This window comes from Salvelinus namaycush, chromosome 34 (genome assembly GCF_016432855.1).
Source record: "Salvelinus namaycush isolate Seneca chromosome 34, SaNama_1.0, whole genome shotgun sequence".
NCBI lineage: Eukaryota > Metazoa > Chordata > Actinopteri > Salmoniformes > Salmonidae > Salvelinus > Salvelinus namaycush.
In genome coordinates, this window is record NC_052340.1 from 9,758,396 (window position 1) to 9,775,310 (window position 16,915).

Consider the following 16,915-nt stretch of genomic DNA (forward strand, 5'->3'; position numbering starts at 1 on the left):
GTGCATGTGGTCCAGGCCAGGCATAAGAAAAAAAGAACCTCACCAGTAAAATAAGAATTTGCATGTGGTTAAATAACTTACTGGTTTTCATGTGTGATCAGGGCAAACAATGGTGTAGTGTGTTTGTTTCAGGTCTGTATGTTTTGCTTCAAATAAGGATGAGGTTACTGACTGGAGGTGACGCCGCGCCCCTTTCGGCATCTGTCAGGAAGTGAATTCAAGAAAAATAGGAGCGCAAAACCGCGGAGACCGTGGGTCGCAGACGGACAAACATACGGCCGCCGATTTTGAGTTTTTACCAGTAAGCTAGACATCTGAATGCTGCATATACACGGACAACACTACCAAAATGCTCATTAAAGAATTGTAAGTAAAAATGTTTGGAAAAATATGGTGTTTAGTTAAAACGTTACGCAGGAGAACGATGTCATACACATGCAAACATTGGGAAAAAGTCTAGTATAGCCTACTTACCATTTGGGAATTCAAAAAACACGTGCAAGTTGGTATTAGCTGTTTTATCTTTGCGTAAAATGTCAAGTTTGTCAATGGAGAAGGCTATTGACTGCTTGTTGCCTGTCTTCACTGTATGGATAGACTCATTGAATGAAGGCATCAAGTAAAATAATCATGAACAACACATTGGCCAAAATGGAAATGTATTGTCAGTTACCAAAATGATTTACCTTAACTGACAAAGTGCCTCTGTAACCATAACTTTTAATTATAATCATCCCATGCATCATCAGGCCTACTAAAAAACATAAGGGTGTGCCTTTATCTAAAACGAATCCAAAGTATACACTTGCATGACATGTCGTCTAACTCATTGGTTACTAGAACCAACAACTGCCATATCAACATGACAGCCAGATGCCCCAAACCTGCCTGTATCAATACCATATAATTAGTATGGTGCCTGTCTTGACTCTCATTACGCACACATCTGTTATAATGAAATATTCAGTGCTGCTTAGACTGGGGACAGGTGGTGATTATTGCCTATTGTAGACTGGCAGAGGATGGGGCCAAAGCTAATTGTTTTCTGATAGTAGAAATCTACACCGGGCTTCAATTTCCTCTTTGACAATATTACAGCTAGTATCAGTAGCACGTTCAGGCTTGCAATATTCATAGTTGGTAGGTAGAGCAGGACAATATGGTCAATAATCCATAACGCGATAAATTGCCTGACTTGATAACGGTAAATAGAACATTAATGTGCACCACTTTTTAAAATCCTTTTTTTAAACTACTACGACTACTGGTTTGATGGCTGTAGCCATCAGTTGTCCCATTTAACAATCACCCTTATTAGCTAACTTATTTTCTTTCAAACTTCACATTTCTCTAGTATAGGCAACTTATCGGCATGAACGATGTAAGCAAAATGTCTGTGTCGAATATTTAAGATTTATCGTCCCAGGTCTATTAGGCTAAACGTGTTTTGATTAGCATACTCTTAGCAGTTGCTATCAGAGAAGTGTCAGTCGAACTAACAAATCAAGTGATAAATTAGATGAGCAATAACATTAGTCATGAGCTGCATGTGTTGTAATGTGATGTTGCGCTCTCTCTCTCTTCTAGTCGAGTCATCCTCCCCATATCTGTGGAAGAGGTAAGTAGTGACCGAGTGTCATTTCTTTGCGTCTTGTACTCTTGCTTCATGTCACCTATCAAGCTGGTTAAACTACATTCTCGTTTTCTGACGCAACGGTGAAATTGAGGTCAACCATTACCTAGCCCCATGAACGTGCCGTATACACCAGCGGGACGTTCATGGGGCAAACCCGTTACCTAGCGTGCCTATGCTCTTGAGGAATCAGGGCAGTCTGTATGTCTAGCAGTTGGTCTGCATTATGTTCCTCTAACCTTCAAGTTCCTGTTTGTACACACACCTTTTATGGTGGTGTGTGTGCACAAGATGTTGGCATGGTTGCCATTATGTTCAGGATTGCAGTGGTTAGCCAGCCACACACAGTCAGGTCGGACATTGGCATAAAATATTAGCCATATGATTTAAAACGGAGCACCTTATTCCGACTGAAGCTTTGCAGTTTAAGTCAGTAGTTGTGGGTCGTTCCATGTCATTTCAGCAAGCCATGTCACCCACCATCTCAGATTGTTCTGTAATTAGAAACCAATAAGATTAGCATTCCTGCAACATTATTTTGTTGAAATAAAATGTGATCTCTGAGAAATTAAGCTAATTGATTGCACCCAAATTGGCCAATTTAGTTTATAGGATTCATATAATATTTGATAAATATAGTACCTGACATCTGATTTGGACCTAACTTTTTTTTTTAGGTTTATGGCCCATCCTACATCCTTATATTACCAGGTTCTGACTACTACATGCTGCTGTTCCTGCTATTAGGTGAAAAAAGTTTGAAGAACTTAAAGGGATAGTGCACCCAAATTACAAAATGACATGGGTTTCCTTACCCTGTAACAATTTTATTGTCAAGGTATGACAGCAAGGAATGCTAATCTTTAGTGCTGAGCAATTAACCGAGGTGTTGGTTATTTTTTTGTTTTTTAAACAACTAATTGACTGATGTCGGTTCAATTATTTGAAATCCATTTTGTTCTGTTTTTTTGTGAGCTCAATGTGCACATTTCACTGCAGTTTCTCTAGAGATAAATCAGATCATGTCCAAACTGTGCGACGTAATAGGGAGTTATAGTTTCCAAAAGGCCAATGTTCTACAGAAAATGTGATAATTAACTACAATGACCATGATCCATTGCGTGGCTCCTTGTCCAGTCTGTTTATTTTATGCCTGCTCCGTAAGAGACTGAAGAATGTGCAATCAAGAGGGAACACATAGAGAGCAGTTTCTTTGAGGTATCTCTACCTGCAAATACATGATCTAAGTGGTTGATAGTTGTTATTCAGCAGTCATGAAGTATGCCTTATTTACTTTGAAGAACTACTAAAATAGTGATTTTGTCATGAGATGAGTTGGAATGACAAAGTAATCAAATAAAACTAATGTAATATACACAATGAAATAATTGTATTAATGTGAATAACTGATGATTAGTAAGTGATAAGCAGTCATGGGCAGTCACTACCATCATGGGTATTTCAGTGTTATTCTATGTTACAGCATTCAACTCACATAATGCATAGTGCATTTAAAATATCGAAACCAAAATCGAAAATCATGATTTTTTTTAGAATCTAACCAAAACCAACCCACCCAAAAATCACTAATCTCTCAGCACTACTAATCTTATCTGTTTCTAACAACACAAACTATTTCAGAACAATCTGAGATGGTGGGTGTCAATCCTATTTCTTGTGCTTTTTGAGGTGGAATGACCCTTGTATGTTCCCGACCAGATTTATTTTCATCAGACATAATCTTGCATTCCATCTTGGCAACAATTTATCAGCAACAGTACTGATTCCACCGTTCTCTCTCCTTCCTTCTCAGTCTCCCTCTCTTTCTCCATTTGTTCCCAGAGTTCTAGTCACCAGCATCATTCCCCGCTCGCTCTCTTTTTTTTTTTTTTTTTTTTTTTTTTATAAAGCTGACTTAAATCCAAGTCTCAATCGTTTTCCCCAAAATAAGATCCCAGATCAAGGATCATAACCCTAAATTCCATTCATAGCCTTACATAAGGGTGATTCCTCATTGGAACAAAAACATACCATAGAAAAGGTACTTTTGGAGGAAGGATTCTTGACATCTTCTATCTTTATATTGAAAAAAATAAACATAAACCATTTTAGATTTGGCAAATGTTTCAATATATTGTTGAACATAATATACTCTACATGCATATCAAAGTTCCAGAAGGAGGTCTCTGCTACTTTTACTTACCGTATAAAAATTGATTCAAAATAGTTGCCTTTTGGTGATTTGCAGGATGTGCAATGATACAAGTAAAAGGAGTGCTGTGATTGGTTAAATTGCCTGCTATGCCAATTTCTCTGTACAAAATGGGCCGTAACTTTAAAACTTCCTCGGCCAGCCTGAGGAAGATGGCCATATGAGTCACACGCACGCAGGGGAACAATAAGTGAAATGCTGGTTTTACACGTGTCGTCACATTCCTAACCACCTACTCGCACATGAGATGGAACCTCCAAAATAACACTGATGTGTTTGTACCCCATCTTCCTCCAAACAGAGCTGTTTCACCTGTTGAAAGCATCTCATTTTGGGATGACTTATCAAATCAGCCCGGGTACGAACTAGTCGGTGTTTTTAAATGTCAGTTGGTTGTTGGTTGTTGAGTAGTGTCAATGTGCAGCAAGCGAGTCACCAGTTCCCTGTGGGTCACTATCTCCCTGATGCACAGTGGCTACGTTCCAGGACCACTTTATTGCAGTCATGCTGCACACAGCAACCCGTGGTTGCGTGCCATGTCATCGACTGCTGCTGGGTGACTCAAGGCCTGTGGTGGTGGTGGATGGACGGGGTGTGCTGCCTAGGCTGTGACAGCAGAGTTGGAGACAGTAATCCACCTGCCAAAGGTCTTTGACAGAGCTCTACAACCTGAAATCACTGGCGAGCATCTAACGAGGGAATTGTTGGCAGAGACTGTCATTAAAAAAAAACTGCCACAGAGGGCTATTACAGTATTTTCCTTATGCTTGCTGACAGACACTGACTTCAGCATAACAGTACTATCTGGGCTAAATGCACAAGGAACGGCCAGTGGTGAAAACAGAACTGTCCCTGTCCAGGTGCTCTGAGGAGTGAGTGGTTAGGGATGTGTATGTGGGGAACTGAGTTAATATAATCCCTCTTGTTCATGAATGAATTTCTCCCCCCCACATTTGTGCCCACTGAAGTGGTTGCAGCTGTCTGTTAATGCAACTTGTGAACAATGGATATTTATTTAGTCTGTGTGAAACTGTAGCTCACTCCTCTGTCTTCCTCTCCACAGTACCAAGTGGGGCAGCTGTACTCTGTGGCTGAGACCAGTAAGAATGAGACGGGTGGAGGAGAAGGGGTGGAGGTTCTGAAGAATGAACCCTATGAGAAGGACGGAGAGAAGGGCCAGTACACCCACAAGATATATCACCTGCACAGGTACGATTGGTCCATCCACCTATCCACAACCACCCAATGGTACAATATATACCCATGGTTCTTGAATGTAACTCATAAATCCATCATGAGCTCAGTTCAACTGAACCCAAAATATAAGCTTGTTTTACTCCATTGTAAACAATATCATTTTAAACAAATACTGTATAGCCTCAAAACATGGTTAAAACTATAATGGTGAGTCCTTGCATCCATAGTTATGTCTATCCCTCAGCTATTTCACGAGAAATAGGTGGGGTGTGCATTTATTTATTATTTGAACTGCAGATTTCAACTTTTTATAAATAAAAAATTACTTTAAGAAATTATCAAATTGTTTGACAACCCTGTTTAAATGCTTTCAAATTGTACTGAGAAAAAAATATAAATGCAACATGCAGCAATTTCAAAGATTTTACTGAGTTACAGTTCATATAAGGAAATCAGTCAATTTAATAAGTTAGGCCCTAATCTATGGATTTCACATGACTGGGCAGGGGTGCAGCCTTGGTGGGCCTGGGAGGGCATAGGGCCACCCACTTGGCAGCCCAGCCAATCAGAATACGTTTTTCCCCGCAAAAGGGCTTTATTACAGACAGATACTCCTCAGCTCCCCTCACTACCCCACCCTCAGACGATCCCACACGTGAAGAAGCCGGATGTGGAGGTCCTGGGCTGGCGTGGTTACACGTGGTCTGCGGTTGTGAGGCCGGTTGGACGTACTGCCAAATTCTCTAAAATGATGTTGGAGGCAGCTTATGGTAGAGAAATGAAGATTCAATTAGCTGGCAACAGCTCTGGTGGACATTCCTGCAGACGGTGTGCCAATTGCACGCTCCCTCAACTTGAGACATCTGTGGCATTGTGTTGTGTGACACAACTGCACATTTTAGTGTCCTTTTATTTTCCCCAGCACCAGGTGCACTTGTGTAATGATCATGCTTTTTAATCAGCGTCTTGATATGCCACACCTGTCAGGTGGATGGATTGTCTTGGCAAAAAATAAATGCTCACTAACAGGGATATTAACACATTTGTGCACAAAATTTGAGAGATACAATTTTAGCATGTGGAACATTTCTGGGATTTTTAAAAATTTCAGCTCATGAAACATGGGACCAACACTTTACATGTCCGTTTATATTTTTGTTCAGTGTATTTCAAATTCAACCGTTTGTCTTTTTCAGTGATGACGATACGGATCTCTCATGGTAGGGTGGGCTATATTTAAATAGGGTGAACTTTAAGCACCTATCTCCTGGGGCCAAAAAGGCACTTTCTCACCACTTCTACCATGGGCAAACACGTGTGGAAAGTTTTGTTCAATTGGGTGCGGTGGTTGAGGTCAAAGGGATGTGGTCAAAAAGTGATTGAATTCATATGGATCGACCCTAAAATAATAATATATTTTTCTCTGCAGTAAAGTGCCAAACTATGTGCGCATTCTGGCACCATCAACTGCTCTCAACATCCACGAGAAGGCCTGGAATGCTTACCCCTACTGTCGGACTGGTAAGTCCCCTGCTCTTTGTTACCTACTCCTTCTGTAGAGAGAGAAGATGTTGAATAATTAATTCGGGCATACATGCCAGCACTGTGAGGACATGCTATTGGAATCTATGTAATGTCTGGACCAATAGCCAGGCATTGGGTATTAATGGTGTATATAGACAACTTCTCAGTTCGATTGGCAAGGAGTTAGCCAATTTCAAACATGTGCAACTATTGAGATATTATTTTGAAAATGTCTGTTCCCCTAAACATTGTTTACTCTCTTTGTCTCGTCATGTCCATCTCTTCCCCTGTTGCAGTTATTACAGTAAGTACTGTTTTCTTCTATACATTTACATATACAGTATGTTACTGTTTACTTGCACACTATTCAGCTGTAAACATGGTGAAAGAGGAGCTGGTAACCTTGCCTGTCAAAAGGAAAGGAGAGAAGTGGATGGGGCTGACTTAACACAGAGAAAGACTGACACTCGTTTTGCCAGGGTGAAAATGCATGTGCACCTCTTTCAGCTGTTTTGTTTGTGTTATTGACTGTACGTTTGTTTATCCCATGTGTAACTCTGTGTTTTTGTCGCACTGCTTTGCTTTATCTTGGCCAGGTCGCACTGGTATTTAACCTGGTAGGCCAGTTGAAAACTTGTTCTCAACTGGCCTACCTGGTTAAATAAAGGTGAAATATATATATTTTTTAAATGACCAGTACCACTGCTCATAGCTGATGTATGCTTCAAGATGTAATCACTTATAGTCCATATATAAAGGTAAAATAAATATATTACTTTCAGTTTCAAACCTGGGTTCAAATACTATTTGAAATATTTCAAATACTTTGAATTTTTGCTCTAGCCCTGGATGGGGTGTACAGGTTAACTTCTTATGGCTGGGGGCAGTATTGAGTAGCTTGGATGAATAAGGTGCCTAGAGTAAACTGCCTGCTACTCAATCCCAGTTGCTAATATATGCATATTAATAGTATATTTGGATAGAAAACACTCTGAAGTTTCTAAAACTGTTTGAATGATGTCTGTGAGTATAACAGAACTCACATGGCAGGCAAACACCTGAGAAAAAATCCAACCAGGAAGTGGGAAATCTGAGTTTGGTTGTTTTTCAACTCATTCTCTATTGAAGATACAGTGGGATATTGGTCATGTTGCACTTCCTAAGGCTTCCACTAGATGTCAACAGTCTTTAGAACTGTGTCTGATGCTTCTACTGTGAAGCGGGGCCGAATGAGAGGGGATTGAGTCAGAGGTCTGCCAGAGAGCCACGAGCTGGCCACGCTCGTTCACATGAGAGCGAGCTCTGTTCCATTGCAATTCTGAAGACAAAGGAATTCTCCGGTTGGAACATTATTGAAGATTTATGTTAAAAACATCCTAAAGATTGATTCTATACTTCGTTTCACATGTTTCTACGGACTGTAACGGAACTTTTTGACTTTGTCTGCTCTTAGTGAACGCGCTTCGTGAGTTTGGTTTTGTTTACCAAACGCGCGAACAAAAGGAGCTATTTGGACATAAATGGACATTATTGAACAAAACAAACATTTATTGTGGAACTGGGATTCCTGGGAGTGCATTCTGAAGAAGATTATCAAAGGTAAGTGAATATTTATAATGTTATTTCTGACTTCTGTTGACTGCACAATATGGCGGATATCTTTTTGGCTGGTTTGGGCTCTGAGCGCCGTTCTCAGATTATGCTTTTTCCGTAAAGCTTTTTTGAAATCTGACAGCGGTTGCATTAAGGAGAAGTGTATCTAAAGTTCCATGTATGACACTTGTATTTTCATCAACATTTATGATGAGTATTTCTGTAAATTGAAGTGGCTCTCTGCAAAATCACCGGATGTTTTTGTAACTACTGAACATAACGTGCCAATGGATACTGAGATTTTTTTATATAAATATGAACTTTATCAAACAACACATGTATTGTGTAACATGAAGTCCTATGAAGATCATCAAAGGTTAGTGATTCATTTTATCTCCATTTCTGCTTTTTGTGACTCCTCTCTTTGGCTGGAAAAATGGCTGTGTTTTTCTGTGACTTGGCGCTGACCTAACATAATCGTTTGTGGTGCTTTCGTCGTAAAGCCTATTTGAAATCGGATACTGTGGTGGGATTAACAAGAAGTGTATCTTAAATGGTATAAAATACTTGTATGTTTGAGGAATTTTAATTATGAGATTTCTGTTTGAATTTGATGCCCTGCACTTTCACTGGCTGTTGTCATATCGATCCAGTTAGTGGGATCTCAGCCCTAAGAAGTTTAAGGACTATTCCATTGATTGATTAAGCCAGCATGTTCAATCAAGCACATATAAAGTATTTGACATGATTTCAAATAGTCTTTGAACCCAGTATGTGTTGGTCACTTGATTGATCTCGTTTATGTTATTACTTGCTCTTCCTCCCACAGAATGAATACATGAAGGACAATTTTCTGATTAAAATTGAGACGTGGCACAAGCCCGACATGGGGGTTCAGGACAATGTGAGTGAGCAGCTAATGTCATGAGTCTGAATGTATACCATGTCAAGCATGGACCTCCAGCACATTTAATTCAGTTAGCGGACGTCACTGGTCCTTTAATTTAACGATTTCCCCTTTTTTTACTTTATCTATCAGACTCCAATCAGTCACTTCCATTGACGTCATTTCATTCCACTGATGTCATTTCCGTGTCCGTCCACTAACTTGGTGAAAGGATACGGAAACCCTTCTCGTGTTTGCATTTTTAGTTCTCAGACCTGCTCTGTTGGTTATGACACTGAATCAACATTTACACATAATGTATCAAAGTGCTATGTAATCAGGTTTGGGGTCAATTCAATTTCCTTCAAAATTGGATTTAGAATTTGCTTTTCAGTTTATTTCCTGATTTTGAGTGGATTGAAATGTAATTGGCCCCAAGGCCAACCCTGCATGTTATACCTAGTCTATGTAGTGACTACTAGTGAGTCATTCTTAGCTCTTGAAGTGGGTAACTTACTATAAATGATTCCCTGCATAGGTACACGGACTAGACCCAGACCAATGGAAGAAGACTGAAGTAGTCTACATTGACATCGCTGACAAAAACCAAGTGGATGCCAAGGTGATGGCAGTGATTGATCAGTGTGAATGTACTAACAATTTATTATTAATAATAAGCATGCTTTTAAGCTCTCTTACTGTTCAAAACCCAGACGCATCAGGGTCTCATTCTTAAGGCAGCAAATGGTAAAACATTTACTGAAACAGGGAGGGATTGCCTGAACTTGTCCAATAGAAATTCCTTTAACGAGAAGGCAGGCTTCTGTCAAATCTTTTGCCAAATTGCCACAAATTTGTGGCCAGCTCATATTTTAAAATGAAATTAGTTTTGTCTCAAACTCTTGCGACAAATTTGCAGCGACTTGTGAACTTCTGGAAAACAATAGTGGGAATCTTGTGGCGAACATTCTGTTTGCTGCAAATTTGTTTCAAACTGATTATGAAAATGCTAATTAAAACAGGATTTTGATTATTTTGTGTATTAACAACATTGAAATGTATATGCGATTTGGTTTGTGTCAATACATTTAAATTAACTTCCTTCTCACAGAGAACTAAACTACTACAGTGCCTTCAGAAAGTATTCCCACCCCTTGACTTTTTACACATTTTGTTGTTACAAAGTGGGATTAAAATCGATTTTTTTTAAATCACCTTGGGCAGCGATTACAGCTGAGTCTTTCTGGGTAAACTAGCCAGTCAGTGGTGCTGACAGAACTGATCTAGCTAGCAACAAAATGTGTTTCACACTATCCCATAAAACATGACATGCTTACCAAGCATCATTTAGCTTACACAATTAGAACGTTTATTACGAAGTTTAAGTTAAAACACTCGACAACTTCGGTAGCGGGTTAGCATTTTCCAACCCATTTTTCTTCTCCCTCTGACTGGTTGTCATCAACGGTTACAAGGTCTTTGAACTCAATGTGTTTACCAGTAGGGATGAAACGGTTACCGGTTTCATGATAAACCACGGTAAAATTCCCGACGGTTAGTATTACCGTTTCAAATTAATTCATTAAAACTGTGTTTCATTACCACGTTTTGAAAAACTCATGGTAAATACTGTCCAGCATCAACCAAAGTTAGCAACAGTCTGATGTAGGCGCAGCATGCAACGTGTGAAAACATGGCGCAAGGCAGTGACAGCGCTCGGGAGATTTCAGCCTTCTAAGAGGACCAAATCTGAAGTGTGGTCGTATTTTGGGTTTTACAAGGGTGCTGAGGGAAACCTAATCAAAGATGGTCACCCTGTCTGCAGAACATGCACACAAAAAAATTGCTGCGAAAGGGGGCAACACTTCAAATCTCTTGAGTCATCTTCGTGATCACCACCCGCTACTTTATAGCGAATGCAAGGTAAGTTAACTTTTAGCTCAATTCATGATGTGGGGACTTCGGAATGAGGGAAAATGACATTGTTTGTCTGTAACTATTAGCTTGTCAATCATTTTAACGGAAGCTTTCAGTGTTACCTACTCTTGTAAAAACACTGCACGTTGTCCTGCTGCTGTATGCGTCGTGTGTCTGCAGACTCTATTCACCCATTGCACACGTTAACTAACACCTTATGTAGTTTAGTCACCCAACCAACATATTTTGTTCATTTATAATCCGTCAGTCGTCGACTTGGTTGTGTAAGTGTTCCAACAGGAGAAACACTATAGACTCCTATACCAGACTCCTGTATTTATGTCAATTGCTGGGCTCATTGCAATTACTATCACTGTCTTAAGACTCATTTGTATTTATGTAAATTGTGCATGGGGTCATTGCATATACTCAAATGCAACACAGAAGATTGTGTGAGTGAATAATAATTATAATGTAGTAATACATTTTCTTTTCCCTTGTTTACAGAGTGGACATGCAGCAGGCAAACCCAGTGATGCTACTGGTCCCTCATCTACAGTTGTGAACTTGTGACACAGACACTCGAGCAAGCTTTTAAAAGGCAGGCTGCTAATGCACCCATGTCAAAAAAATGCTCAGGACCTCACTGCAGCCCTTTCATATTACATTGCAAAGGTCACGATGCCATTTCAAATACTTGAGAGGCCTGGCTTTCTGAGGCTGATGAAGGTTGCCGTGCCTCACTAGAAAGTGCCATCGCAAACATTATTTTCCAAGACTGAAATCCCAAACCTGTACAACCAGGTTAAAGCTGATGTTGGACAAAGTTTGGCTCAAGGCACATGGTTTGCTGCAACTACTGAACTCTGGACCAGTGAAAGCGGGGGTGGTCAACCCTACATCAGCTTCACTATCCATTACCTCACCCCAGACTGGCAACTGGAATCAAACTGCCTGGAAACACAGTTCTTCTCAGAAGATCACTCGGCGCACAACATAGTTTTTGAGAATATGCTGGAAGAGTGGGGGGATCAACAAGAAAGACCTGGTCTGCATAACCACAGACAATGCAACAAACATGATCAAGGCTTTTGAAGAGTTCCCAGATCTGTGGCTTGGGTGCTTTGGCCATAATTTAACCAGGCCACCTCAAAGGCTCTGAAAATTCAGAGTTGACACGACAGCCATGGCCTGCCGTCATCTGGTCCAATTCTTCTCACGGAGCTGGAAGAGAAGGAGAGAACTGAGAGAAAAGCAAGCTGCCTTCAACATGCCACAGAAGGCTCTGATCCATGATGTGATGACCCGATGGGGATCTATACACAAGATGCTTGAGCGTTTCCTCAGCCAACTGCAGCCAGTCTGTGCGACACTGGCTGGAGAAAGAGGAACATGGCATCTGATGCCGACATAAGTGTCATAGCGCATCTGTGCCAGCTCCTTGAACCTCTGAGAACGTTTACAGTTGCACTTGCCTCAGAGACACGAGTGACACTGTCAGCCATCAAGCCTGTCCTGGACCACGTCACCTGTGATGTTCTGGTGGAAAAGGATACGGATCCATCCCTGACCAAGGATATGAAAGGGGTAATGACAGAAGACCTTAACAACAGATACACAGAGAAGGCAAAGAGTCATGCACATGGCTTGTTTCATCGACCCCCGCTTCAATAGGAGCTTTTTAGATGACCCTAAGGCAGCAGAGAGGTGACGAGGGTCTGATTCTGACCACCCCAGAAGACAGAGTGAAAGAAGAGATCAAGGTCACCTGTCTCTGCCACCCATTCCAGCAGAAGAGGATGCACTGGTGTGGTGGAGGGGCCATGCATCAGAGCTGCCTCACCTTGCCAGGGTTGCCAGGAAGCTTTTGTGCATCCCAGCGTGCCATCAGTGTTCAGTGCCAGCGTGCACGTTGTCTCCCCTCGCAGATCACTACTTAAACCAGACCAAGTAAATATGCTGACATTTTTACATTTCAATCTCAATTAAACAAAGCTGCATCCGTACAGGATGTTAGGCCAGCAGCACCTTATGTCTTTATGAAGGAGAGAACGGACATACAATCACTGCTGTTCATTTGATTTGTTTATATATTTTGTGTTATTTTAATGTCAACACCTGCACATTGGATATGTTTACATATGGTTGTATTGTTCTTAAATGCACATTGGATGTGTTTACATATGGTTGTATTGTTCTTACATGCACATTGGATGTGTTTACATATGGTTGTATTGTTCTTACATGCACATTGGATGTGTTTACATATGGTTGTATTGTTCTTACATGCACGTTGCTTTACTTGTGTTGCTTTTATATGCACATTTGATGTACTTAAGGTTGTGTTCATTAAAACCTGCAGGGAAACCTGTACCTCTCATGGCCACATGGTGCCATATTTAATGCTATTATTTGAATGTTTATGCACACAAAGTGCATAGTGCTGCTAATTTTATTTGTTTGTTAGTTTTCAATATAAAACTTGGTGAAAATATTGCAGTGTTTGTATCAGTACTTTTTGAACATTTCCGGCACATTAACAATACTGATAACCGTGATCATTTTGCTCACTAATTGTGATATGAAATTTCCATACCGTTTCATCGCTATTTACCAGAAACGGCTTCTGTCTGGTAAACTGTTTGCCACTAGTGGCAATAAATATTTTTGCCACAGGTTTTCCCTTAATGTCTATGGGTTTGCCACAGATTCAAATACTTCATGTTTGCCAGAAAAAAAACTCTGAACTATTTGCCACTATTGGCAATAAATATTATTGTTGCCAAAGGTTTCCTGCTGATTCAGCACTAGTGGCAAACTTTTGTAAACTTCTGGCAACATTTTGTGGCAAACTTGCCACAAATCTGCAGGAACTTTCCCACAAGGCATAACACTTCATTTTAATTTAAAATGTTCTACCACATTTTGCTACGGTGTTCCCTAATGAGTACGACCCAGTTACCTAACTAGAACACTGGTATCTTTGCATCCTACTCATCTACTGACTCTGCTCCACACAGGACTATAAGCCAGAAGAAGATCCTGCCATATTCAAGTCAGAGAAGACAGGCAGGGGCCCCCTGGGGCCTAACTGGAAGGTACTACCCAAACCAATATTCCTCCATTTATCATATTTTTCACATCAGCTAATTTCACCCGTAGCTGTATCCAGAGTCATACAGTATATTTAGACAGTTGGGCCAGTGTGGTTTCTGTCTGAACGTTCCCGAGAGCGCCAATTTCACCTCCATAGTCGTTGCTAATTGATGTTTCTGCATCGTGCTGTTTATTTCTGATAGTTTTCTTCTAAACCAATGAAGATGTCCCATGAAAGCAGATATGCAATTTGTTGACACCACCACAACACAGTACCAACTTGGATACACATTATCCGCCATGCTAATAAGTAAAAACGTTCGTGAAATTCGCTGCTCTGTTTTGCTTGTTTACAGCGGGTCATTTCATAGTGAGTTGTCAGAGGCGCTCTCGTATTGTAACATGACCCAAATTTCGAGAATAAAGGTTCCAACATGGCGTCCGTTCTAAAACCTGGCCGAAACTCTCTTGATATGGCTCTGGCTGTATCTATTCCGGTTCGGAAGCTCCATTATGTGTTATGAGTTATTCTGCCTCTGCCTGAGGGTGTAATAACTTTTGTCTTTACCTCTGCAGAAAGAGCTTCCCAGCAACACAAACTCTCCTCACATGTGCGCCTATAAGTTAGTCACAGTCAACTTCAAATGGTGGGGAGTCCAGAACAAAATTGAGAACTTCATTCAGAAGGTGCGGTTTGAGACTTGTCAATTATTCCAGTATTTGCATAATATTCCGTTATGGGGCCAACATCTTTGAGTGCCCAGCCCATATTTTATTCCAGTTCAAACGTAGTGCTAGTACAGAGGCAAAGTCCAATATTTTCATATCGCCCAATGTACATGCAATAAAATTACTCCCCCGTGAAGAAGAAACTAGTAGACAGAGTTGGCTGAGAAATGAGATCCAAAGCAGTGCGGTCTCTATGGGTGTGACTAAAGACTAGTTTACAATAAAGACTAAAAAGTGTTTTCTGTTCTCTAGTGGACAGACAGTGATTTGCCAGAGAAATGTTACTCCAAGTTGCACATAATAAATGCTGATATTACTAATATTTTTTCTAAGTAATTGTTTTGTCTAATTTCTTTCCCTTTTTGATTTCCAGCAAGAGAAGCGATTGTTTACAAAGTTCCACAGACAGCTGTTCTGTTTGATTGATAAATGGATCGGACTGACAATGGAGGACATTCGCCGTATTGAAGAGGCGACCCAAAAAGAGCTGGATGAGGTCATTTACTGTACATTTGTTTGGTCTTTGGCATCAATTAACTCCGAATGAGATGTACAGTACTACTGTCTTATCAGTTTTGTCATTAGGCTACGGAAGTGTGTTGTCCTGGATATCCTACGTATTGAGTGTCTGTGTTTGTCTGTGTGTGTGTGTGTGTCTTTCAGATGAGGGAGAAGGATCCAGTCAAAGGGAGTTCTGCTTCAGAGGACTGAGGCTGTGCAGCTGTGATTGTGAGTACTGTCTGGTCAGTGGGAATTATGAGACAGTTCAGGGAGGTGTTCATTAGTGCGCGCAATGGAAAATGCTTTAAAGCAATTTGCAACAGAAAACAATGATGAGCGTTTCTTATAGGACAAGTCCAGGTATGTCGTTCCCTGTATTTACAGTAAGTTAATTTTCTTCCGCTTGGTACCTAATGAACACGACACATGAGGAGCTCAGGACGTGCACCTTACCCCATATGAATCAGCTACCGCGTTATCAGTGTCATAGTGTAATCGCTCCGATCTCATACTCTATATCAGCTTTCCCCAACTAGTGGCCCGCGGGCTGAATTTGTCCCGCATTTGATTTTATTTGGCCCACAAGTTTTCTGAGCAAGGAAAACTTTTTCGCCAATAAAAAAGAAGTTGGACATAAGACTGTAAAAACAGCAAATCATCTCCAAGTCATTTTAATTCCCATGCGTAATAGCAAGATGCACTGTATGTGATCTTTTACAAATGTAAGCAAGGATTGAAATGATTGTTTTAGTCAGTTATATTCTTTTTGGGCTTCTTGTGGTATATTTTTAGTCTCCAAATGTATTTGTAATTATGTTCCGGCCCCCTGACAATCCGCTCAAGAAAATAATCAGCCCTTGACTGAATCTAGTTGATGGTCCCTGCTCTATATCTTCAAGCAATACGTCCTCTTATTATTGTGCACAAGGAGACAAGACTTGCCTTGTCTATCTTGCAGATTTGCATTTGACAGATTATAATCAAGTTGTTCACAAAAATCCCTTCTCTCAGTAACAGATCTGAAAAAGTGGAACGAAACACCAGCATCTCTGCCCTGCCCTAGTACTTGGAAATTATATGGCTGTATGCAGACCCCTATACTGTCCAGGCAAGCCATGGAGAGGCCCCAGCAGCCCAGAGGTCCACAGCCACCTTACCTCTGGTGGCCATCACGTCCCTAACTAATTATGTCACTTGTCAAGTTTTTTTTAAATGGGATTTTTTTTTTTGAGTTGTAATGCTAGTATTTTCTATTGTCTTTAATTCCTCATGTGTTTTGTGGACAAAGCTGTATTTGTTGGTTACTCCTGTCTTTCAAAGTACTACGATGTCTTTGTATTTCCCTCTTGGTTACAGTACATTTTTCTTGCCCGGGGACAATCTGCATCAGCAGGCCAACCTGAATCAGCAGGCTGAAATCCACTTGTAGTGTTATGGCTTTGGGCTTATGTCTTTTTGGGGCAAGAAATATGGAACAATATACCTGGTCTCTGAGTAATAAATCTTGTCCTGTACTGTATTTTTCTGTATTAATTCACAGGGTCATTTTCTCTGATTTAATTGATTGAGCAACATTTATTGTTCTATACAACCTATGTTATTCAATATTAAAAATAGTATATTTATA

The 16,915-nt window shown here is 40.4% G+C and overlaps 1 protein-coding gene across 2 annotated transcripts; it reads left to right on the plus strand.

Annotated features, from left to right (window-relative positions):
* The first annotated feature begins 256 nt into the window (after positions 1-256).
* On the plus strand, positions 257-16,915 carry LOC120028853 (phosphatidylinositol transfer protein alpha isoform-like). 2 transcript variants are annotated; one of them, XM_038974101.1, is made up of 12 exons: positions 257-366; positions 1,588-1,618; positions 4,909-5,054; positions 6,472-6,563; positions 6,863-6,870; positions 8,989-9,063; positions 9,584-9,667; positions 13,983-14,060; positions 14,635-14,745; positions 15,161-15,283; positions 15,451-15,516; positions 16,300-16,915. In XM_038974101.1, the coding sequence occupies exons 1-11, from the start codon at positions 350-352 to the stop codon at positions 15,496-15,498; spliced, it is 813 nt and encodes a 270-aa protein (XP_038830029.1). In that variant the 5' UTR covers positions 257-349; the 3' UTR covers positions 15,499-15,516; positions 16,300-16,915. The 2 variants fall into 2 exon arrangements, with proteins under 2 accessions (XP_038830029.1, XP_038830030.1); XM_038974102.1 differs by having other exon boundaries at positions 16,306-16,915.

Coding starts and splice junctions, on each gene's coding strand:
- LOC120028853 (XM_038974101.1), top strand. Junction 14,061..14,634: donor CCCTGGGGCCTAACTGGAAG/GTACTACCCAAA, acceptor TTACCTCTGCAG/AAAGAGCTTCCCAGCAACAC. Junction 14,746..15,160: donor TTGAGAACTTCATTCAGAAG/GTGCGGTTTGAG, acceptor TTTGATTTCCAG/CAAGAGAAGCGATTGTTTAC.